The 24,465-nt window shown below is 48.6% G+C and overlaps 1 protein-coding gene across 3 annotated transcripts in view; it reads right to left on the reverse strand.

Moving 5' to 3' along the window:
* Positions 1-23,416, reverse strand: part of LOC112256852 (AT-rich interactive domain-containing protein 4A) — a 63,969-nt gene extending 40,553 nt beyond the window's left edge. Inside the window, exons 1-8 of one of the 3 annotated variants that reach the window (XM_024430397.2) lie at positions 23,315-23,416; positions 22,269-22,318; positions 20,343-20,453; positions 16,084-16,149; positions 12,500-12,590; positions 10,787-10,866; positions 10,541-10,638; positions 8,236-8,368 (exon numbers count right to left, since the gene is read on the reverse strand). In XM_024430397.2, the coding sequence (XP_024286165.2) occupies positions 8,236-8,368; positions 10,541-10,638; positions 10,787-10,866; positions 12,500-12,590; positions 16,084-16,149; positions 20,343-20,453; positions 22,269-22,274 (585 nt within the window). In that variant the 5' untranslated portion in view covers positions 22,275-22,318; positions 23,315-23,416. Of the gene's footprint in view, positions 1-8,235; positions 8,369-10,540; positions 10,639-10,786; positions 10,867-12,499; positions 12,591-16,083; positions 16,150-20,342; positions 20,454-22,268; positions 22,319-22,416; positions 22,436-23,314 lie in introns of those variants that run through there. The other 2 variants (XM_024430398.2, XM_042325300.1) reach the window with 2 other exon arrangements.
* Between the last annotated feature and the right edge of the window lie 1,049 nt (positions 23,417-24,465).

Raw genomic sequence — 24,465 nt, forward strand, 5'->3', positions numbered from 1 at the left:
GCGGGAGAGAGGAGAGAGAGAGAGAGGGAGAGAGAGCGAGCGAGCGGGAGAGAGAGAGAGCGAGAGAGCGAGAGAGAGAGAGCAGAGAGCGAGAGGGAGAGAGAGAGAGCGAGAGAGGGAGAGAGAGAGAGAGCGAGCGGAGAGAGAGAGAGAGAGCGAGGAGAGAGAGAGAGAGAGAGAGAGAGAGAGAGAGAGAGAGCGGGAGAGAGAGAGAGCGAGAGAGAGAGGCAGAGAGAGCGAGCGAGCGAGAGAGAGAGAGAGAGAGCGAGAGAGAGAGAGCGAGCGAGCAGAGAGAGAGAGAGCGAGCGAGCGACAGGCAGAGAGAGAGAGCGAGCGAGCGGAGAGAGAGCGAGCGAGCGGGAGAGAGAGCGAGCGACAGGCAGAGAGAGCGAGAGGGAGAGAGCGAGCAGGCAGAGAGAGAGAGCGAGCGAGCGGCAGAGAGAGAGAGCGAGCGGGAGAGAGAGCGAGCGAGCGGGAGAGAGAGCGAGCGAGCGGGAGAGAGAGCGAGCGAGCGGGAGAGAGAGCGAGCGAGCGGGAGAGAGAGCGAGCGAGCGGGAGAGAGAGCGAGCGAGCGGGAGAGAGAGCGAGCGAGGGAGAGAGAGAGAGCGAGCGAGCGAGCGGGAGAGCGAGCGAGCGAGCGGGAGAGAGAGCGAGCGAGCGGGAGAGAGAGCGAGCGAGCGGGAGAGAGAGAGCGAGCGGGAGAGAGAGCGAGCGAGCGAGCGAGAGAGAGAGCGAGCGAGCGGGAGAGCGGGAGAGCGAGCGAGCGAGCGGGAGAGCGAGCGAGCGAGCGGGAGAGAGAGCGAGCGAGCGAGGAGAGAGAGAGCGAGCGAGAGAGAGAGAGAGCGAGAGCGAGCGAGCGAGAGAGAGAGAGCGAGAGAGAGAGAGAGAGAGCGAGCGAGCGGAGAGAGAGCGAGCGAGAGAGAGAGAGCGAGCGAGCGGGAGAGAGAGCGAGAGAGCGGAGAGAGAGAGCGAGCGAGCGGGGAGAGAGAGCGAGCGAGAGGGAGAGAGAGCGAGCGAGAGAGAGCGAGCGAGCGGGAGAGAGAGAGAGCGAGCGGCAGAGAGAGAGAGCGAGCAGGAGGAGAGAGAGCAGAGAGAGCGGGAGAGAGAGCGGCAGAGAGAGAGCGAGAGGAGAGAGAGAGAGAGCGAGCGAGCGGGAGAGAGAGAGCGAGCGAGAGAGCGGAGAGAGAGAGCGAGAGAGAGAGAGCGGCAGAGAGAGAGAGCGAGCGGCAGAGAGAGCGAGAGCGAGCGGCAGAGAGAGCGAGCGAGAGAGAGCGGGAGAGAGAGCGAGCGAGCGGAGAGAGAGAGCGAGCGGGAGAGAGGCAGAGAGAGCGAGCGAGCGGGAGAGAGAGCGAGCGAGCGGGCAGAGAGAGAGAGCGAGCGAGAGAGAGAGAGAGCGAGCGAGCAGAGAGAGAGAGAGCGAGAGCGAGAGAGAGAGAGAGAGAGAGAGCGAGCGAGCAGAGAGAGAGAGAGAGCGAGCGAGCAGAGAGAGAGAGAGCGAGAGAGAGAGGAGAGAGAGAGAGCGAGCGGCAGAGAGAGAGCGAGCGAGCGGGGAGAGAGAGAGAGAGCGAGCGGGAGAGAGAGAGAGCGAGCGAGAGAGAGAGCGAGCAGAGAGCGAGCGAGAGAGAGAGAGCGAGCAGAGCGGGAGAGAGAGAGAGAGAGCAGAGCGAGGAGAGAGAGAGAGCGAGCGAGCGGGCAGAGAGAGAGAGAGAGCGAGCGGCAGAGAGAGCGAGAGCGAGAGCGGGAGAGAGAGCGAGAGAGAGAGAGCGAGAGAGCGGGAGAGAGCAGAGAGCAGAGAGAGAGAGCGGGAGAGAGAGAGCGAGCGAGCGCAGGAGAGAGAGCGAGCGAGGAGAGAGAGCGAGCGAGCAGAGGGAGAGCAGAGAGAGCGAGCGGGAGAGAGAGCGAGCGAGCGAGAGAGAGAGAGCGAGAGAGAGAGAGCGGGAGAGAGAGAGAGCGAGCAGGAGAGAGAGAGCGAGCGCAGAGCGGGAGAGAGAGCGAGCGAGCAGGGAGAGAGAGCGAGCGAGCGAGGAGAGAGCGAGAGCGAGCGAGAGAGCGAGCGGAGAGAGAGAGCAGAGAGAGAGAGCGAGCGGCAGAGAGAGAGAGCGAGCGAGCGGGAGAGAGAGAGAGCGAGCGAGGAGAGAGAGAGCGAGCGAGCGAGCGGGAGAGAGCGAGCGAGCGAGCGGGAGAGAGAGCGAGCGAGCGAGAGCGAGAGAGGAGAGAGAGAGCGAGCGAGCGAGCAGGAGAGAGAGAGCGAGCGAGCGAGCGAGCGAGAGAGAGCGAGAGAGAGAGCAGAGAGAGAGAGCGGGAGCGAGCGAGAGAGGGAGAGAGAGCGAGCGAGCAGAGAGAGAGAGCAGAGCGAGAGAGCGGAGAGAGCGAGCGAGAGCGGGAGAGAGAGCGAGCGAGCGAGCAGAGAGAGAGAGAGAGAGCGAGCGAGCAGAGAGAGAGCGAGCGAGCGAGATGGAAGGGAGAGAGAGCGAGCGAGCGAGGGAGAGAGAGCGAGCGAGAGAGAGAGAGAGAGCGAGCGGCAGAGAGAGAGCGAGCAGAGCGAGCGAGAGAGAGAGAGAGCGAGCAGGGAGAGAGAGCGAGCGCAGAGAGAGAGAGCGAGCAGAGAGAGAGAGCGAGAGAGAGAGCGAGCGAGCGGCAGAGAGAGAGAGAGAGCGAGCGGGAGAGAGAGAGAGCGAGCGGGAGAGAGAGCGAGCGAGCGGGAGAGAGAGCGAGCGGGAGAGAGAGCGAGCGGGAGAGAGAGCGAGCGGGAGAGAGAGCGAGCGGGAGAGAGAGCGAGCGAGCGAGCGGGAGAGAGAGCGAGCGAGCGAGCGGGAGAGAGAGCGAGAGAGCGAGCGGGAGAGAGAGCGAGAGAGAGAGCGAGAGAGCGAGCGGGAGAGAGAGCGAGAGAGCGAGCGGGAGAGAGAGCGAGCGAGCGAGCGGGAGAGAGAGCGAGCGAGCGGGAGAGAGAGCGAGCGGGAGAGAGAGAGAGAGCGAGCGAGCGAGCGAGCGGGAGAGAGAGCGAGCGAGCGAGCGGGAGAGAGAGCGAGCGAGCGAGCGGGAGAGAGAGCGAGCGGGAGAGAGAGAGAGCGAGCGAGCGAGCGGGAGAGAGAGCGCGAGCGAGCGGGAGAGAGAGCGAGAGAGCGAGCGAGCGGGAGAGAGAGCGAGCGAGCGAGCGGGAGAGAGAGCGGGAGAGAGAGAGAGCGAGCGGGAGAGAGAGAGAGCGAGCGAGAGAGAGCGAGCGAGCGGCAGAGAGAGAGCGAGCGAGCGAGCGGCAGAGAGAGAGCGAGCGAGCGAGCGGCAGAGAGAGAGAGCGAGCGAGCGAGCGGCAGAGAGAGAGAGCGAGCGAGCGAGCGGCAGAGAGAGAGAGCGAGCGAGCGAGCGGCAGAGAGAGAGCGAGCGAGCGGCAGAGAGAGAGCGAGCGAGCGGCAGAGAGAGAGCGAGCGAGCGGCAGAGAGAGAGCGAGCGAGCGGCAGAGAGAGAGAGCGAGCGAGCGGCAGAGAGAGAGAGCGAGAGAGCGAGCGGCAGAGAGAGAGCGAGCAGAGAGAGAGAGAGAGCGAGCAGGAGAGAGAGCGAGAGAGAGCGAGCGAGCGGCAGAGAGAGAGCGAGAGAGCGGCAGAGAGAGAGAGCGAGAGAGCGGCAGAGAGAGAGAGAGAGAGAGAGAGAGAGAGCGAGCGAGCGAGCAGAGAGAGAGAGCGAGAGCGAGCGGCAGAGAGAGAGAGCGAGCGAGAGAGCAGAGAGAGAGAGCGAGCGAGCGGCAGAGAGAGAGAGCGAGCGAGCGAGCAGAGAGAGAGAGCGAGCGAGCGGCAGAGAGAGAGAGCGAGCGAGCGGCAGAGAGAGAGAGAGCGAGCGAGCGGCAGAGAGAGAGAGCGAGCGAGCGGCAGAGAGAGAGAGAGCGAGCGGCAGAGAGAGAGAGCGAGCGAGCGGCAGAGAGAGAGAGCGAGCGAGCGGCAGAGAGAGAGAGCGAGAGAGCGAGCGAGCGGCAGAGAGAGAGAGAGCGAGAGAGAGAGAGAGAGAGCGAGCGAGCGGCAGAGAGAGAGAGAGAGCGAGCGAGAGAGAGCGAGAGAGCGAGCGAGCGGCAGAGAGAGAGAGCGAGCGAGAGAGAGCGAGCGAGCGGCAGAGAGAGAGAGAGAGCGAGCGAGCGGCAGAGAGAGAGAGAGAGCGAGCGAGCGGCAGAGAGAGAGAGCGAGCGAGCGAGCGGCAGAGAGAGAGAGCGAGCGAGCGAGCGGCAGAGAGAGAGAGCGAGCGAGCGAGCGGCAGAGAGAGAGAGCGAGCGAGCGAGCGGCAGAGAGAGAGAGCGAGCGAGCGAGCGGCAGGGAGAGCGAGCGAGCGGCAGGGAGAGCGAGCGAGCGGCAGGGAGAGAGAGCGAGCGGCAGGGAGAGAGAGCGAGCGAGCGGCAGAGAGAGCGGCAGAGAGAGAGAGAGCGAGCGAGCGGCAGAGAGAGAGAGAGAGAGCGAGCGGCAGGGAGAGCGAGCGAGCGGCAGGGAGAGAGAGCGAGCGAGCGGCAGAGAGAGCGAGCGAGCGGCAGAGAGAGAGAGCGAGCGGCAGAGAGAGAGAGCGAGCGGCAGAGAGAGAGAGCGAGCGAGCGAGCGGCAGGGAGAGAGAGCGAGCGAGCGGCAGGGAGAGAGAGCGAGCGAGCGGCAGGGAGAGAGAGCGAGCGAGCGGCAGGGAGAGAGAGCGAGCGAGCGGCAGGGAGAGAGAGCGAGCGGCAGGGAGAGAGAGCGAGCGGCAGGGAGAGAGAGCGAGCGAGCGGCAGAGAGAGCGAGCGAGCGGCAGAGAGAGAGAGAGCGAGCGAGCGGCAGAGAGAGAGAGAGCGAGCGAGCGGCAGAGAGAGAGAGCGAGCGAGCGGCAGAGAGAGAGAGCGAGCGAGCGGCAGAGAGAGAGAGCGAGCGAGCGGCAGAGAGAGAGAGCGAGCGAGCGGCAGAGAGAGAGAGCGAGCGAGCGGCAGAGAGAGAGAGCGAGCGAGCGGCAGAGAGAGAGAGCGAGCGAGCGGCAGAGAGAGAGAGCGAGCGAGCGGCAGAGAGAGAGAGCGAGCGAGCGGCAGAGAGAGAGAGAGAGCGAGCGAGCGGCAGAGAGAGAGAGCGAGCGAGCGGCAGAGAGAGAGAGAGCGAGCGAGCGGCAGAGAGAGAGAGCGAGCGAGCGGCAGAGAGAGAGAGCGAGCGAGCGGCAGAGAGAGAGAGCGAGCGAGCGGCAGAGAGAGAGAGCGAGCGAGCGGCAGAGAGAGAGAGCGAGCGAGCGGCAGAGAGAGAGAGCGAGCGAGCGGCAGAGAGAGAGCGAGCGAGCGGCAGAGAGAGAGAGCGAGCGAGCGGCAGAGAGAGAGAGCGAGCGAGCGGCAGAGAGAGAGAGCGAGCGAGCGGCAGAGAGAGAGAGCGAGCGAGCGGCAGAGAGAGAGAGCGAGCGAGCGGCAGAGAGAGAGAGAGCGAGCGAGCGGCAGAGAGAGAGAGCGAGCGAGCGGCAGAGAGAGAGAGCGAGCGAGCGGCAGAGAGAGAGAGCGAGCGAGCGGCAGAGAGAGAGAGCGAGCGAGCGGCAGAGAGAGAGAGCGAGCGAGCGGCAGAGAGAGAGAGCGAGCGAGCGGCAGAGAGAGAGAGCGAGAGCGAGCAGAGAGAGAGAGCGAGCGAGCGGCAGAGAGAGAGAGAGCGAGCGAGAGAGGCAGAGAGAGAGAGAGAGCGAGCAGAGAGAGAGAGAGAGCAGAGAGAGAGAGCGAGCGAGCGGCAGAGAGAGAGCGAGCGAGCGGCAGAGAGAGAGAGCGAGCGAGCGGCAGAGAGAGAGCGAGCGAGCGGCAGAGAGAGAGAGCGAGCGAGCGGCAGAGAGAGAGAGCGAGCGAGCGGCAGAGAGAGAGAGCGAGCGAGCGGCAGAGAGAGAGAGCGAGCGAGCGGCAGAGAGAGAGAGCGAGCGAGCGGCAGAGAGAGAGCGAGCGAGCGGCAGAGAGAGCGAGCGAGCGGCAGAGAGAGCGAGCGAGCGGCAGAGAGAGAGCGAGCGAGCGGCAGAGAGAGCGAGCGAGCGGCAGAGAGAGAGAGCGCGAGCGGCAGAGAGAGAGCGAGCGGCAGAGAGAGAGCGAGCGGCAGAGAGAGAGCGAGCGGCAGAGAGAGAGAGCGCGAGCGGCAGAGAGAGAGCGAGCGGCAGAGAGAGAGAGCGAGCGGCAGAGAGAGAGAGCGAGCGGCAGAGAGAGAGAGCGAGCGAGCGAGCGAGCGGCAGAGAGAGAGAGCGAGCGAGCGGCAGAGAGAGCGAGCGAGCGGCAGAGAGAGAGAGCGAGCGAGCGGCAGAGAGAGAGAGCGAGCGAGCGGCAGAGAGAGCGAGCGAGCGGCAGAGAGAGCGAGCGAGCGGCAGAGAGAGAGAGCGAGCGACAGGCAGAGAGAGCCCATATTAATGCTTATTTATGTTCCCTTGTGTACTTTAACCATTTGTACATCCTTACAACACTGTATATATATATACACACTTGTAATGTCTTTATTCTTTTGAAACTTTTGTATGTGTAATGTTGACTTCATTTTTATTGTTTCAATTTTGTATATTATCTACGTCACTTGCTTTGGCAATGTTAACACGTTTCCCATGCCGATAAAGCCCCTTGAATTGAAAGCGCTCAAAATGCTCTGCTCTCACCTACTGTGATGGTCTGAGCCTAAAAAACAAAAACACCAGACACTTTGGAACACAAAGCTTTTACCATCTCATCCTGGAATATACAAGGTCTGGGGTCATCTGCCCTCAGGCTAAAGAGCAGGAACCCAGGCTTCAAAGAAATTGGAAATACAGACATTGTCATCCTACAAGAAACAAGGTATAAAGGAGATGGACTCACTGGTTTCCCTCTAGGTTACAGAGAGCTGGTAGTCCCATCCACCAAACTACCAGGTGAGAAACAGGGAAGAGACTCAGGGGGTAAGCTAATTTGGTATAGAGCAGACCTAACTCATTCTACTAAATTAGTCAAAACAGGAACATTTTACATCTGGCTAGAAATGAATAAGGAAACAGAGAAAACTGTCCTCATACGTGCTACCTATATCCCCACAATAGAATCCCCATACTTTAATGATGACCACTTCTCCATCCTAGAGGGGGAGATCAACCATTTCCAGGCCCAAGGACATGTACTAGTCTGTGCCAACCTAAATACCAGAACTGGACACCCTCAGCTACTTTATCACTGATCTCAAAAGGACCGGAATAATATTAATAAATGTTATAGATGGAAGGAAAGTGGTGTGGAAAAGTACCAAAAAACAATTTGGCAACAAACTCAATCCCTTCTAGACAAAATGTTTCACTGTGAAACTTTTGATCACTCAGCTTGCCTGTCAAATCTTTTAAAAATCACAAGCAGACAACCCTAGTGAACAACAACAGCAAATGGTTTGATGAAGACTGCAAAAACCTAGGAACAAAACAGAAACCTATCCACCCAAAAACAGAGACCCTGAGCCTCGCCTTCACTATGGTGAATCACTAAAACAATAGACACACTACGGAAAAAAGGAACAGCACATCAGAAACGTAATTGAAGAATCCATGGAATCTAACCACTAATAGGAAAACTCTAAACACCAAGAGTTATCTATCCAAAACGGAGATGGATAAACCACCAATATTTTTGGCTCTATAAAAACAGCAAAAACATATGATCATACACAAATCTTAGAATCAACTATTAAAAGACTACTAGAACTCACTGGATTCTCCAATTACATTGAATGAACTACAGGACAAAATACAAACCCTCCAACCCAAAAAAGGCCTGTGGTGTTGATGGTATCCGAAATGATAAAATATACAATATATAAAATATACCACAAATTGCAATTGGCTATACTTAAACGAACATCATCCTTGGCTCTGGCATCTTCCCCAATATTTGAAACCAAGGACTTATCACCCCAATCTACAAAAGTGGAGACAAATTTGACCCCAACAACTACCGTGGGATCTGCGTCAACAGCAACCTTGGGAAAATCCTTTGCATTACCATTAACAGCAGACTCATACATTTCCTCAGCGAGGAAAGAATTTGAAAAGTACTTCTTACCAAGTTATCGTACGACAGACAACATATTCACCATACGAGAGAGAGAGCGACCCCGACAGGCAGAGAGCGAGAGAGACCCCGACAGGCAGAGAGCGAGAGAGACCCCGACAGGCAGAGAGCGAGAGAGACCCCGACAGGCAGAGAGCGAGAGAGACCCCGACAGGCAGAGAGCGAGAGACTCCAACAGAGTGTGTGTGGGGCTGGGGACTGTGCATGATGTGACTTACCAGGGCCAGGTACCAGGATGTCCGGTCTGTCCCAGTCTGAATACTGGCCACTTTACCCAGCAGGTCATCATTTAGCCTCCTCCTATCCTCACTGTCGTCATCACTGGACGACGACTCCTTGTCATCGTTCGCACTGAGGGGTTGAACAAGAGGACTACGTCGGAACAGAATCTTTCATCTCAGTCAGAAGCTTCTACAAAGCTCTATAGAAGCTCAACACTATGAAACACAAAGGCCTATATTGGAGCCATTTACAAATGTCATTTAACAGTCCCATTTTGTTCAACTTGATCATAATTGGTAATGGGAACATGCCCAGGTATCGAACTATGTCGTTGTATACCGTGTGTGAGAAAAGGATTCAGAGACCTTTTCCACATTGTTACATTACAGCCTCATTCTAAAATTGATTTAAAAACATTCTCATTCTACACACAATATCCCATAATAACAAAGCAAAGACAGGTTTTCAGAAAGTTTGCGAGTGTATTCAAAATAAACTGAAATATCACATAAGTATTTAGACCCTTTACCTTTGTTAAAGCCCCTTTGGCAGCAATTATAGCCGAGTCTTCTTGGGTATGACCCTACAAGCTTGACACCTTACTTGGGGAGTCACAACTATTCTTCCCTGCAGAACGTCTCAATCTCTGTCAAGTTGGATGGGGAGCATCACTGCACAGCTATTTTCAGGTCTCTCAAGAGATGTTCAATAGGGTTCAAGTCCGGGCTCTGGCTGGACCACTCAATAACATTCAGACTTGTCCCGAAGCCACTCCTGTGTGGGTCATTAGGGTCATTGTCGTGTTGTAAAGTGAACCTTTACCCCAGTCTGAGGTCCTGAGCAGGTTTTCATCAAAGATCTGTACTTTGCGCCGTTCGTCTTTACCTAAATGCTGACTAGTCTCCCACTCCCGCTGAAAAACACCACCATAGCATGCTGCTGCCACCACTATGCTTCACCGTAGAGACAGTGCCAGGTTTCTACCAGACGTGATGCTTGGCATTCAGGCCAAAGAGTTTGATCTTGGTTTCATCAGACCAGATAATCTGGTTTCTCATGGTCTGAGAGTCCTTTAGGTACCTTTTGGCAAACTCCAAGTGGACAGCCATGAGCCTTTTCCTGAGGAGTGGCTTCCGTCTGGCCACTCTACCATAAAGGCCTGATTGGTGGAGTGCTGCAGAGATGGTTGTCCTTCTGGAAGGTTCTCCCATCTCCACAGAGGAACTCTGGAGCTCAGTCAGAGTGACCATCCGGTTCTTGGTCACCTCCCTGAACAAGAATGTCAATGGATGTCCCCCAATTGCTCAGTTTTGCCGAGCGGCAAGCTCTTGGAAGTCTTGGTGGTCCCAAAGTTCTTCCATTTAAGGATGGAGTCCACTGTGTTCTTGGGAACCTTCAATGCTGCAGAAATGTTTTTGGTACCCATACCCAGATAGGTGCCCCGACACCATCCTGTCTCTGAGCTCTACAGACAACTCCTTTGACCTCATGGCTTGGTTTTTGCTCTGACATGCACTGTCAACTGTGGGACCTTACATAGACAGGTTTGTGCCTTTCCAAATCATGTCCAATCAACTGAATTTACCACAGGTGGACTCCAATGAAGTTGAAGAAACATCAAGGGAAACAGGATGTACCTGGGTCCAATTTCAAGTCTCATTACAAAAGGTCTGAATACTTATGTAAATAAGGTATTGCAGTATATTTTGTCATTGTTTGCTTTGTCATTATGGGGTATTGTGTGTAGATTGCTGAGATTTTTATTTTAATCAATCCCAGAAAAAGTCTAATGTTACAAAATGTGGATAAAGGGAAGGGGTCTGAAAATGTGTATAATGACCATTTTTGAATGGACACAGCAGAGCATCTACAGAAGCATGTTTGCAGATTAAAATCTTACTGGGAAATGTAAGCGGTATTGCAGGTTAGGTCATCAAACCGTATCAAAAGAAAGAACACAGTGGTACCATATGGCCCACTGCAGGGCAGCACTTTAAAAAAAACTCCACTCGAACTTTTGGGGTCATTTTCCCATTAGTCCACTGTTGATACAGTTCTAAAATGTTTTGCATATCAGCAGTCAAGTTTAAGATATTGGACGTGCAAGAAGCAAAACGCATCACATGATGTGGAAAGTGACATGTTGCTTCTTGAAAGTCAAATAACTTGAAAACTTGACAAAATAATCCAAAAGGTTGTTTTTGAGTGGAGTTTTGCTTTAAAGGGTTAACTTAGAAGGGTGGGATTGGGGAAAAGGTGAGGATTAATATAAGAGGTAAAGTGAAAGAAGGGTCAACTTACTGAGCCTGAGATGACCTCCTTCCTCCGCGGTTTCCCTTCTTCCCGATGACGGGGGTGCCAAAGTGCTCCGGGTTGGTCAGGGGCAGTTGGTCCAACGTCTAGATAACAACAGAGAGAGATAGAGAGGAGTAAGAAGAGGGAGCGAGAGGAGGAATTTTAATCAACGTATCAAAGAGCAACATAACAGAGAGACCACCAAATCAAATGTCCAAGGAGACAGTCAGGTCAGAAGACCAGTCCTCTTACCTCGCTCTCAGCAAAATGTCTCTCGCCCTTAAGACACAGAGACGTCCTGCGGAGTGTCTTCTCATCTCCATCGTCAAACACTGGAATAAGGTGGGAAGCAGTTCCTTTGTAATGTTTACATTTGATATTTATCCAGAACAACTTACAGGAGCAATTAGGGTTAAGTGCCATGTTCAAGGGCACTTTGAAAGAGTTTTCACCTACTTGGCTCGGGGATTTGAACCGGCAACCTTTCGGTTACTGGCCCAACACTCTTAACCAGTAGGCTACCTGCCACCAAGATGGTATTTATTTTAAAACACTAACACCAAAGTATACTGCTCCCAAGGATCATAGACAAATAAACTAAGCGAAAAAGAAACGTCCTCTTTCAAAGATAACTTGTAAAAATCCAAATATCCAAACAGATAGTCACTGTTTCCCATGCTTGTTTAATGAACCATAAACTATTACTGAACATGCACCTGTGGAACAGTGGTTAAGACACTAACAGCTTACAGACGGTAGGCAATTAAGGTCACAGTTATTAAAACTTAGGAGACTAAGAGAGTCCAATCTACTGGCTCTGAAAAACACCAAAAGAAAGATGCCCAGGGTCCCTGTTCATCTGTGTGAACGTGGCATGCGGCAAGGAGGCATGAGGACCGCAGGCAATAAATTGCAATGTCCGTACTGTGAGACGTCTAAGACAGCACGACAGGGAGACAGAACAGACAACTGATAGTCCTTGTAGTGGCAGACCATGTGTAACACCTGCACAGGATCGGTACATCCAAACATCACACGTGCGTGACAGGTACCGGATGGCAACAACAACTGCCCGAGTTACAACAGGAACGCACAATCCCTCTATCAGTGCTCAGACTGTCCGCAATAGGCTGAGAGAAGCTGGACTGAGGGCTTGTAGGCCTGTCGTAAGCCAGGTCCTCACCAGACATCGCCAGGAAACAACGTTGCCTATGGGCACAAACCCACCGTTGCTGGACCAGACAGGACTGGCAAAAAGTGCTCTTCACTGACGAGTTGCGGTTTTGTCTCACATGGGGTGATGGTCGGATTCGCGTTTATCGTCGAAGGAATGAGCGTTACACCGAGGCCTGTACTCTGTAGTGGGATCGATTTGGAGATGGAGGGTCCGTCATGGTCTGGGGCGGTGTGTCATAGCCTCATCGGACTGAGCTTGTTGGCATTGCAGGCAATCTCAAAGCTGTGCGTTACAGGGAAGACATCCTCCCCCCTCATGTGGTACCCTTCCTGCAGGGTCATCCTGACATGACCCCAGCATGACAATGCCACCAGCCATACTGCTCGTTCTGTGCGTGATTTCCTGCAAGACAGGAATGTCAGTGTTCTGCCTTGGCCAGCGAAGAGCCAGGATCTCAATCCCATTGAGCACATCTGGGATCTGTTGGATCGGAGGGTGAGGGCTAGGGACATTCCCCCCAGAAAAGTCAGGGAACTTGCAGGTGCCTTGGTAGAAGAGTGGGGTAACATCTCACAGCAAGAACGGGCAAATCTGGTGCAGTCCGTGAGGAGATGCACTGCAGTACTTAACACAGCTGGTGGCCACACCAGATAATGACTGTTACTTGTGATTTTGAGAATAGTCAAAACGCAACCAAACGACAAAGACCTATGTAGTCTACCATTATCAGGTGATAACAGGAGCAGGACTTCTTGTAAACTAGTTTAAGTGTTGTTAAATGAACCTACCCACTGTGTACCAACTGGCATCTGTAAGTTTGTTGATGGTTGCCTCACTGCAGATCCCCTCTGCACTCTTCACCTCCACTGTGGAGCCCACCTGCAAAAAGATGCCAGGGAGATGAGACAGACCCCTCATATGAGCTGCTCTTACGCTCCCATTTTAAAAATAACAAAATGGCAACAGTAAAATCTGCAATATTTAACTTTTTGGGCGACCCGACCAAATTCACATAGAAATTAGAGTTTGGAACTAACTGATCTTGTCATTGAAAGCAAGTCTAAGAAGCGGTAGATCTGTTCTATGTGCGGTATTTATATGCTTCCCGTTCTTAAGTTAGTTTGTGTCTTTTACTTTCAGTTTTATACACCAGCTCAAAACACAATATTTTTGGTTATGGAAAATATATTTCACAGTGGTTTAAGATGATCAAATTATATACGTCACATGCGCTGAATACAACCTTAACGTGAAATGCTTGCTTAGAAGCTCTTAACCAACAATGCAGTTCAAGAAATAATTTCAAATTACAGGGGGTACCGGTACCGAGTCCGTGTGTGGGTTACAGGTTAGTAGAGGTCATTTGTAAAGTCACTATGCATAGATATTAAACAGCGGGTAGCAGCAGCATAAAAACAGGGGGGGTGTGTCAATGTAAATAGTCCGGGTGGCCATCAGCCCTCCATTTCCTATAGTCCATGATCAGCTCCTTTGTCTTTATCACATTGAGGGATAAGTTGTTGTCCTAGCACCACACTGCCAGGCCTCTGACCTCCTCCCTATAGGCTGTCTCATCGTTGTCGGTGATCAGGCCTACTATTGTTGTGTCTACAGCAAACTTGATGGTAATGGAGTTGTGCTTGGCGACAGTCGTGGAAGTACAGAACTGGACTAAGCACGCACCCCGAGGGGCCCCAGCGTTGAGGATCAGCATGTCAGATGTGTTGTTGCCTACCCTTACCACCTGGGGGTGGCCCATAAGAAAGGCCAGGATCCAGTTGCAGAGGTAGGTGTTTAGTTCCAGGGTCCTTAGCTTAGAGATGAGCTTCGTGGGCACTATGGTGTTGAACGGTGAGCTTATGGTCAATGAACAGTATTCTCACAGGTGGGAAAGGGCAGTGTGGAGTGTGATTGGAGTGGGTCTAGTGTTTACAGCATGATGATGTTGATGTGAGCCATGACTATTCTTTCAAAGCACTTCATGGCTACCGACGTGAGTGCTATGGGCGGAAATCATTCAGGCAGGTTACCGTCACTTTCTTGGGCACAGGTTACTATGGTGGTCTGTTTGTAACATGTAGGCATTTCAGAGTCGGTCAGGAAAAAGTTGAAAATGGCAGTGAAGACACTTGCCAGTTGGTCCACGCATGCTTTGAGTACACTGGTAATCCGTCTGGCTCCGCGGCTTTGTGAGCATGACCTTTTTTTAAAAGGTCTACATTCACATCGGCTATAGAGCGCTTGATCACACAGTCATCCGGAACAGCTGGTGCTCTCATGCATGCTTCAGTGTTGTTTGCCTCAAAGCAAGCATGAAAGGCATTTCGCTCGTGTCACTGAGCAACTCGCAGCTGGGTTTCCCTTTGTTATGGGTAATAGTTTAAGCCCTGCCACATCTGGCGAGTGTCAGAGCCGGTGTAGTAAGATTCAATCTTAGTCCTGTATTGGCGCTTTGCCTGTTTGATGGTTCATCTGAAGGAATAGCAGGATTTCTTATAAGCGTCCGGATTAGTCTCCCGCTGCTTGAAAGTGGCAGCTCTAGCCTGTAGCTCGTTGGGATGTCTGTCATCCATGGATTCTGGTTGGGATATATATGTACAGTCCCTGTTAGGACAACATCGTTGATGCACTTATTGAAGAAGCCGGTGACTGAGGTGGTGTACTCAATGCCATTGGATGAATCCCGGAACGTATTCCAGTCTGTGCTAGCAAGACAGTCCTGTAGCGTAGCATCAACATCATCTCACCACTTCCGTATTGAGCGAGTCACTGATACGTCCTGCTTCAGTTTTTGCTTGTAAGCAGGAATCAGGAGGATAGAATTATGGTCAGATTTTCCAAATGGAGGGCAAGGGAGAGCTCTGTAAGCGTCTGTGTGTGTGGAGTAAAGGTGGTCCAGAGTTGTTTTTTTGTGCCTCTGGTTGCACATGTGATATGCTGGTAGAAATGAGGTAGAACAGATTTAAGTTTGCCTGCATTAAAGTCCCCGGCCACTAGGAGCGCTAATGCTGGATGAGCATTTTATTGTTTGCTTATGGCATAGATCGCAATCAACGAGCTGTATTAGTGCCAGCATCGCTCTGTGGAGGTAAAGACTGCTACGAATAATATAGATGAGAACTCTTGGTGCGATCTACAGCTTATGAGGTATTCTACATCAGGCGAGCAAAACCTCCAGACTTAATATTAGACATTGCGCACCAGCAGTTATTGACAAATAGACAAACACGCCCCTCGCTTTACCAGACGTAGCTACACTTTCGTGCCGATGCATGGAGAAGCCAGCCAGCTCTATATTATCCTTGTCGTCGTTTAACTATGTCTCAGTGAAACAAGATATTACAATTAAATGTCCCGTTGGTTGTATAGTCTTAGATCGTCCAGTTTGTTTTCCAATGATTGCATGTTGGTCAATAATACGGAGGGTAGTGGTGGTTTACCTATTCGTCTGAAAATTCTTACAAGGCACCCCAACCTCCTAACCCTTTTTCTCCATCTTATCTTCACGAGGATGATTGAGATGTGGTCCTTGTCTTGACAAAGCAGTACATCCTTCTCGTCAGACATTAAAGAAAAATCTTTGTCCAGTTCGAGGTGAGCAAATCGCTGTTCTGATGTCCAGAAGCTCTTTTCGGTCATAAGAGACGGTAGCAGCAACATTATGTACAGAATCAGTGACAGACAATGCTAAATGTATTTTTTTTTTTTTACATGTTAAATAGCACAGTTGGTTAGGAGCCCGTAAAACGGCAGCCATCCCCTCCGGCACCTATTGGTACAATGATTCTCTACATAAGGCAAATTATTTGAATTTTAGCAACCAGGAAATGGTGGAGCAATTTCTGAATATTGCATCTCAAATCAATTCTTCTCTAAAGAAAGAAACGTGCCTGGGTAAAGTGAAAGCCCATGACACGTGTTCAAACAGTAAAAAAAGGGAACCACACACGGTGTACAATAGATCATGACAGAAAAACTGAGGCCATTTTAAATCTTAAGGCAACTTTGAATGTTAAACACTCTGGCATTAAAAAAATCAGCACACACACAAAAAAAAACTGCACTACCATTGATGCTTACAGTTGATCAGTGTAAATTGCCAGGGCATTAGTCACATGAACATTGCAGTTAGGCAATATACATGACCTTCACGTCGACAATACCTTGTCTGTACCGGTTCTATATGCCTGTACCCTGTAGGACATTATGCTGTCATAAGTACAGAACCATTGTTATATCCAACAGATCGGAATCTCAGAATCATGTGACAGATGATTCTGAGAATCAAAAGAACAATGAGGGCCTAATTAATTTATTGCATATCATGCTGTGGGGAGTTCGGTGATGCAATACCAGTTAGTTCCAAACTTACCCTCAACTGTCCTTTCACTTGGTCATCTTGAACAACTTGTGAGGTAGTGTCTCCTTTGAGCATCACCTAGGGAGAGAGGAGGGAAACAAAAGGAATTAAGTCAAGGTGGAATAATCTAGTTGAGTAACAGAAAACTTTCTTCTTCCTGACTAGCCACGAGACAAATGACATTATATTTGACGAGTCAGTTTACCAAGGAGCCTATAAAGACTAACCTCACATGCCAACGCTGGAAGGCACAGTTGTACAAACAGGCGGTTCCAGCTACAGATGGTTTAAGATCTGATACAATAGTAGGCATGTGCTTCTAGTACTACCAGGGAATGGTGCATAATAGCCTTCACCCATCTTTCTATGTGGAGAAAGTTCAAATGGTGTTTCCTACCTCACCCCATGAACACTAGACCAATGAAATAATCAATCAAGGGTACTCTGACCTTGTTGAGACAATCATAACGGAAGAGCAGAAGCAAAGGAGAACAGCGGAGAATACAGGTGGTCAGGTCACAATGCTGCTACCTGGTGATTAGTGTGGGATCACTTGACCTTAAAACAATAACCATCATCAGCCCTGACCTATAGGCAGGTTCACCAGTTTAGTCGCACCACATTTTCACAATGGTGTTTTAAGGAATAATTTAAAAAGCACATATGAAACAAAATTCCTTGGCCTATCGGTTGTTGGAAAAAATACAAAACCAGATTCATTAGACCCTAGTCTATGGATTTAACATGATTGGGCAGGGGTGTAGCCATGGGTGGGCCTTGGATGGCATAGGCCCATCCAATCAGAATGAGTTTCCCCCCACAAAAGGGCTACATTAAAGACAAATACTCCTCAGCACCCCTCCTAAGATGATCCCGCAGGTGAAGAAGAAGAAGCTGGATGTGGAGGTCCTGCGCTGGCATGGTTACACATGGTCTGCGGTTGTGAGACCGGTTGGACATACTACAAAATTATCTAAAATGACTTTGGGGGCAGCTTATGGTAGAGAAATGAACATTCAATTCTCTGGCAACAGCTCTGGTGGATATACCTGCAGTCAGAATGCCGATTGCACGCTCCCACAAAACTTCACATCTGAAGCATTGTGTTGTAACAACTGCTAATTTTAAAGTGGCCTTTTATTGTCCCCAGCATAGATTTCAGGGATTTTTAATTGCAGCTCAAGAAACAAGGGACCAACACTGTTCAGTGTATTTAATGTGAAACATGTGTTTTACCCAACGTTAAAGCCAACATGCTGTAACCAATGCAGTCATGATGACAGACTATCACCAGCGTTTGTTATGATATGACTAAATTAACTATTTTCAGAGTGTCTAGTTGGGACTGCGTAGGTCACAGATTAGCCTAGGGGTCTCCATCCAACATGTAGATAGCGAACTACCAGTAGCTCGCAGCCCAACTATGAGTAGCTCGCTAATCAATTCTCTAAGTACATGCATTGGTAACACTGTATATGGATAGTCCATCTGTAGATGCTTTACCTACTATCTGTAACATTTCAACTAATCTACTAACCCTAAACTTAGCAAGCAGTTGATTAGCAAGAGATAATATGATCATCTCTAGAGCATCTACAGATGGAAAATCCGGACTATCCAAATAAAGGGTGATGCATGCATTCTTTCTTTCATGTGTTCCATCGCAAACAGTCAACCATAAAGCTCCCTGCCACTGTCCAATCAAAGACACATCGACATTATCCCACCCCTGGTTAGCCACTGTTGGCTTAAAAAGCCAAACATAACACAATATATGCCAATTAATTCCCAGCAAAATTGCCGCCCGTCTGTTTGGTGGGCGCATTTGTCTATCACTCTGTATGTATAGCCAGTTAGCGATGCTAATGATAACAGTCTTGTGGGTAGACAAAGACTTTCCCAAAAAACTCTCAAATGCAAATTAGGCTTACCTGACATTACTAGATCATGATTATTTGTATAAATTGAGTGGCAATTGTGTTGCAAACTCTGCCATGACATATGGTGCAGCAGTAGGCTAAACCGACACATTCCTTTCTTGCCCGATGCACAGATGAAGGGGAATTACACTCAAATCACAAATGCGTTGTCTTTTTTCCATACCTAAAAAAAAAAAAAATTTAAAATGGTATTTCTATGTGATTTAAGCATTGACATGACTCAGAACATAATTTGTTGTTGTTTCTCTATGAATAATTATAATATCGAAAAAAATTGAGTATAAAAATAGGATTCAGGAAAACACTAAATATGATTTTATGGGGCCCCCTTAGTTGTTTACTAACCATTATTTTACTAGTTATATTGACAGAGAAAACATCTCTTGTACACCAAGGATCCGGGGAAGAGTCACAGGGTAGAGGAGAAGGACATACCTATTTGAAAGCTACAGTGCCTTGCGAAAGTATTCGGCCCCCTTGAACTTTGCAACCTTTTGCCACATTTCAGGCTTCAAACATAAAGATATAAAACTGTATTTTTTTTGTGAAGAATCAATAACAAGTGGGACACAATCATGAAGTGGAACGACATTTATTGGATATTTCAAACTTTTTTAACAAATCAAAAACTGAAAAATTGGGCGTGCAAAATTATTCAGCCCCCTTAAGTTAATACTTTGTAGCGCCACCTTTTGCTGCGATTACAGCTGTAAGTCGCTTGGGGTATGTCTCTATCAGTTTTGCACATCGAGAGACTGAAATGTTTTCCCATTCCTCCTTGCAAAACAGCTCGAGCTCAGTGAGGTTGGATGGAGAGCATTTGTGAACAGCAGTTTTCAGTTCTTTCCACAGATTCTCGATTGGATTCAGGTCTGGACTTTGACTTGGCCATTCTAACACCTGGATATGTTTATTTTTGAACCATTCCATTGTAGATTTTGCTTTATGTTTTGGATCATTGTCTTGTTGGAAGACAAATCTCCATCCCAGTCTCAGGTCTTTTGCAGACTCCATCAGGTTTTCTTCCAGAATGGTCCTGTATTTGGCTCCATCCATCTTCCCATCAATTTTAACCATCTTCCCAGTCCCTGCTGAAGAAAAGCAGGCCCAAACCATGATGCTGCCACCACCATGTTTGACAGTGGAGATGGTGTGTTCAGGGTGATGAGCTGTGTTGCTTTTACGCCAAACATAACATTTTGCATTGTTGCCAAAAAGTTCAATTTTGGTTTCATCTGACCAGAGCACTTTCTTCCACATGTTTGGTGTGTCTCCCAGGTGGCTTGTGGCAAACTTTAAATGACACTTTTTATGGATATCTTTAAGAAATGGCTTTCTTCTTGCCACTCTTCCATAAAGGCCAGATTTGTGCAATATACGACTGATTGTTGTCCTATGGACAGAGTCTCCCACCTCAGCTGTAGATCTCTGCAGTTCATCCAGAGTGATCATGGGCCTCTTGGCTGCATCTCTGATCAGTCTTCTCCTTGTATGAGCTGAAAGTTTAGAGGGACGGCCAGGTCTTGGTAGATTTGCAGTGGTCTGATACTCCTTCCATTTAAATATTATCGCTTGCACAGTGCTCCTTGGGATGTTTAAAGCTTGGGAAATCTTTTTGTATCCAAATCCGGCTTTAAACTTCTTCACAACAGTATCTCGGACCTGCCTGGTGTGTTCCATGTTCTTCATGATGCTCTCTGCGCTGTTAACGGACCTCTGAGACTATCACAGTGCAGGTGCATTTATACGGAGACTTGATTACACACAGGTGGATTGTATTTATCATCATTAGTCATTTAGGTCAACATTGGATCATTCAGAGATCCTCACTGAACTTCTGGAGAGAGTTTGCTGCACTGAAAGTAAAGGGGCTGAATAATTTTGCACGCCCAATTTTTCAGTTTTTGATTGCAGCAATCTCTGAATGTCGATGTTAAAAAACTTCGAAATATCCAATAAATGTCGTTCCACTTCATGATTGTGTCCCACTTGTTGTTGATTCTTCACAAAAAATACAGTTTTATATCTTTATGTTTGAAGCCTGAAATGTGGCAAAAGGTTGCAAAGTTCAAGGGGGCCGAATACTTTCGCAAGGCACTGTATATATACACATACATACACACACACACAAATCCTTGTCAGATTTGGACATCAACATTTGCACCCTTTCACATTACTCCCTTGTTTGATTAGAATGTTGTCTGTGTCCCAAATGGCACCCTCTTCCCTATATAGTGCAATACTTTTGACCCCAGCCCCATTCCGTTTATAGTAGTGCACTATTAGGAGAATGGGGTGTCATTTGAGAAGGAGCCATTGTTGTGCTCTTACCTTAACCTTCACCGTCCGTTTAACAGTCTTGATTTTTGCCTCACAGAAGGCACCTCTGTATTTCGCGCTGACCTCTGTCCCCACGGTCAGGTAGGCAGGCTCGTCTGCTGCCTATGAGAAAAACAGACACCCCGGATAACATTTATCATTGTACTTTCTTAGAAAGTAAACACAGACCATGTTTGGCCACTATTGAAAGATATGTCCAGGAAGCATGATGCCACAAACATTGCATTAGAGATTTTTCAACTCAAAAACATTTGTTGTCTTGCTCAGGAAGAGGTGGGCAATGCAGTCTGAAAATTGTCATATACAGTGAAGCCTACATGAAAACTTTAACATTTAAATTAAATATACAGTACCAGTCAAAAGTTGACACACCTACTAATTCAAGTTTTTTTTACTATGCTCAACACTGTAGAATAATAGATAAGACAAACTATTAACACATATGGAATCCTGTTGTAACCAAAAAAGTGTTAATCAAAATGTATTTTATATTTGAGATTCTTCAAAGTAGCCATGCTTTGCACAATCTTGGCACTCTCAACCAGCTTCATGAGGAAGTCACCTGGAATGCATTTCAATGAACAGGTGTGCCTTGTTAAAAGTTAATTTGTGGAATTTCTTTCTTCAATGCGTTTGAGCCAGTTGTGGTGTGACATGGTAGGGGTGGTATACAGAAGATATATGGATTTGGGCTTTTACCACATAGGGCTTATGGCAAGAACAGCTCAAATAAGCAAAAATAAATGATAGTCCATCATTTAGGTCAGTCAATCCGGAACATTTCCCAAACTTTGAAAGTGTCTTCAAGTGCAGTCGCAAAAACCATCAAGCACTATGATGAAACTGCCTCTCATGAGGACCGCTGCACCTCAGATTGCAGCCCAAATAAAAGCTTCACATAATGAGTTCAAATAACAGACATCTCAACATCAACTGTTCAGAGGAGACTGCGCGAATCAGGCCTTCGTGGTCAAATTGCTGAAAAGAAACCACTACTAAAGGTCACCAATAAGAAGACTTGCTTGGGCCAAGAAACACAAGCAATGGACATTAGACCAGTGGAAATCTGTCCTTTGGTCTGATGAGTCCAAATTTGAGATTTTTGGTTCCAACCGCCGTGTCTCTGTGAGATGCAGAGTAGGTTAACGGATGATCTCTGCATGTGTGGTTCCCACCGTGAAGTATGGAGGTGGTGGTGTGATGGTGCTTTGCTGGTGACACTGATTTATTTAGAATTCAAGGCACATTTAACCAGCATGGCTACCACAGCATTCTGCAACGATACGCCATCCCATCTGGTTTGCTCTTAGTGGGACTATCATTTGTTTTTCAACAGGACAATGACCCAACACACATCCAGGCAGTGTAAGAGGTATTTGATCAAGATATAGAGTGATGGAGTGCTGCTTTAGATGACCTGGCCTCAACCCAATTGAGATGGTTTGGGATGAGTTGGACTGCAGAGTGAAGGAAAAGCAGCCAACGAGTGCACAGCATGTGGGAACAACTTCAAGACTGTTGGAAAAGCATTCCAGGTGAAGCTTTGAGCAAATGCCGAGAGTGTGCAAAGCTGTCATCAAGGCAAAGGGTGGCTACTTTGAAGGTCTAAAATATAACATAGATTTTGATTTGTTTAACACCTTATCGGTTACTACATGATTCCATGTGTTATTTCATAGTGTTGATGTCTTCACTATTATTCTACAATGTAGAAAATAGTTTAAAAAATAAAGAAAAACCCTTGAATGAGTTGGTGTCCAAACTTTTGACTGGTACTGTATGTGACATTGACACCTTCAAACTGTCATATATTGTTGCCAACCATATAGACAGTTGTCCCCCAGACTCTTTGCAAGCCAAGTGAAAGAGGCGTCGGCTTCACTGCTGTTTTCAACTGAGGTTAGCCAAGTGACTTACCTTCATCGTAGAGGCTATTTGAGGGAGTCCAGCTCGATTTGTTTTGATTGCTGTAAAACAAGATAGGAATTGCAGATGAATAAAGGTGTCAAAACAGCCGTGATTCGGACTAAATACATTTTAGTCGAAAATGAGTAAATATGCTAACCGGCTAACGACGAACTAGCCTGCTACTTCTAACGCATTCTTTTCAAGCTCGATGCAGCCCCCTCCCTCCAGACTCACAAAAATGTGTGGCTACTGGCTATCTAGTTTAACTGTATGCTCATGCTGATTGTTAACAGACAAAAAAAAACGTCAAAAGCATTTAAAAAGAATATTATCAACAGCTCAGCGTTGGCATACTACAAGGACGTTGCACATAGACAACAGACAGAATAGTGCGTGTTCCTTCCCGCTTTGCTCGCAATCTGACTGTGTCACGTCGCCATCATAGCTCGCCGTGCTGCACCATGTCAGGCTGGGAGCTCATTCCTAACTGCTTGTGAAATACAGAGGAGCTGGCTACAAAAGGTGTACCAGTCTCTTAGACAATATGTTTTAGTAGAAACAGATATTATAAATATTGTGGTTAAAGTAACGACAGAAGATTTCCCTCAACTCGAGAGCTAAATTTAGCTAGTTAGCTAACTTAAACATGCTAGCTAGCCAACGTTAACAGTTTCTCGATATGGCGATTTAAAGCGCCTTGCTCGTCATTGAGTTGGCCAGCTAGTTCAGGCAGAACATTTCAAACGGTGGTTCTCATTTGGATAAACGAGAGGCAGTCAGGTAGGTTTGTTCGACGATAAAACAGAAAAGTATCAGAACAATCATTATTTATTATCCAGTTTCACAAAAGGCGCATACATTTCTTCACTGCAAAAACAAGCCGACTGGTCACTGGCATTCAATTCTTTACCAGTCTATTCTTACAGGAAAAAATACGAAATTTAGCGAAGTCTCGTCCGATAACTAACGAAACGGTTGTCATGTTGATCTAAATAGCGTGAACTGTTAAACGTTTGTAATTCATTAGAGAGGGATATTATATTTTTTATACTTACATGCAACGACACGACTTGCTAGCCAGATTTGCAAAGCAATACACGAATAACAAGCTGTTGAGCTGAAGCTGGGTCTCTCGAAATCCGATTGGTTGGCCTGACAGCGGTGGTCGAATCGTAGAAATATGATTGGTCAACACTTTCTTCAAATTCTATAGGACATACCTTCTCTGTATTTATGGTTGGTAGAGATGGAAATCGGCGCTTTGGGAGAAAATGTGCTATTGGTCCTCTCATACTTGGCTTCTTTTACTAGAATAACACCCCAACATGGAAATATGATTGGCTTTTATCATCTCAATCCAAGCCTTTCACTGGTTAGAAATATTTCACAATGGACCGCCTATTTTTGACACTGGCTTCCTTGTCACTCCAAGGTGGGAAATACACTATATGTGAACTGAAAACACAAGTAATTGCTACTCACTCTTTAGATGGTGCTAGCGGTAACTCGTATTTGAATGTATGAGTTACTAGCAATGTAGTCATTTGCTGGGGAGAGGATGCGAGTTAAATATAAAGTATAGATTTGCTTTAAGTTCAGGCCAATTGCGCCTTGTTAGTGTTTGTAGGACGTCAGAGCAGGCAAATTGGTTACGTAACCGGAAGGAAGCATGTGCAGGTAAAAGCCAGTGAAATGATTGCTGTCAAATATTGCTTACCTAAGGCCAGACAATGAACGTATATAGCCGTGTTGAGGGGTGTAACTGAACACTGGCGACTCTTCTGGCTGAGTATCCTGACATGTGAAATTCCAAGCTTAAATCTACTAGGTTGACATCAGTGCTACTACAAAATAATCTGTCCCAGGCAGGCAGAAGGACGTCTTTTTCAAATGTACAGCTGAGGAGCTAATCAATCCCTCAGATTCAAGTGAAAGGCTCAATCTAATATTGATATTTCTTAATTGCATTCTTTTACATTTAGATGTGTATTGTTAGATACTACTGCACAAGTATTTAACTACACACATTTAGCAGATGTTATTGTGGTTTTATGTGATGAATAAAATTGGATTTAAGTTGTATCCAAGCAGGGAGAGAACCAGATGAGGCTGGCATGGAGTGGCAATGTGAGGAGGAAAGGCACGGAGTTGGACGTCCATCTGTAAGGTCAATGTGGAGACTTTTGCCCTTCAGGTCACTGACTCA

This window comes from Oncorhynchus tshawytscha, linkage group LG08, assembly GCF_018296145.1.
Source record: "Oncorhynchus tshawytscha isolate Ot180627B linkage group LG08, Otsh_v2.0, whole genome shotgun sequence".
In the NCBI taxonomy this organism is placed as follows: domain Eukaryota; kingdom Metazoa; phylum Chordata; class Actinopteri; order Salmoniformes; family Salmonidae; genus Oncorhynchus; species Oncorhynchus tshawytscha.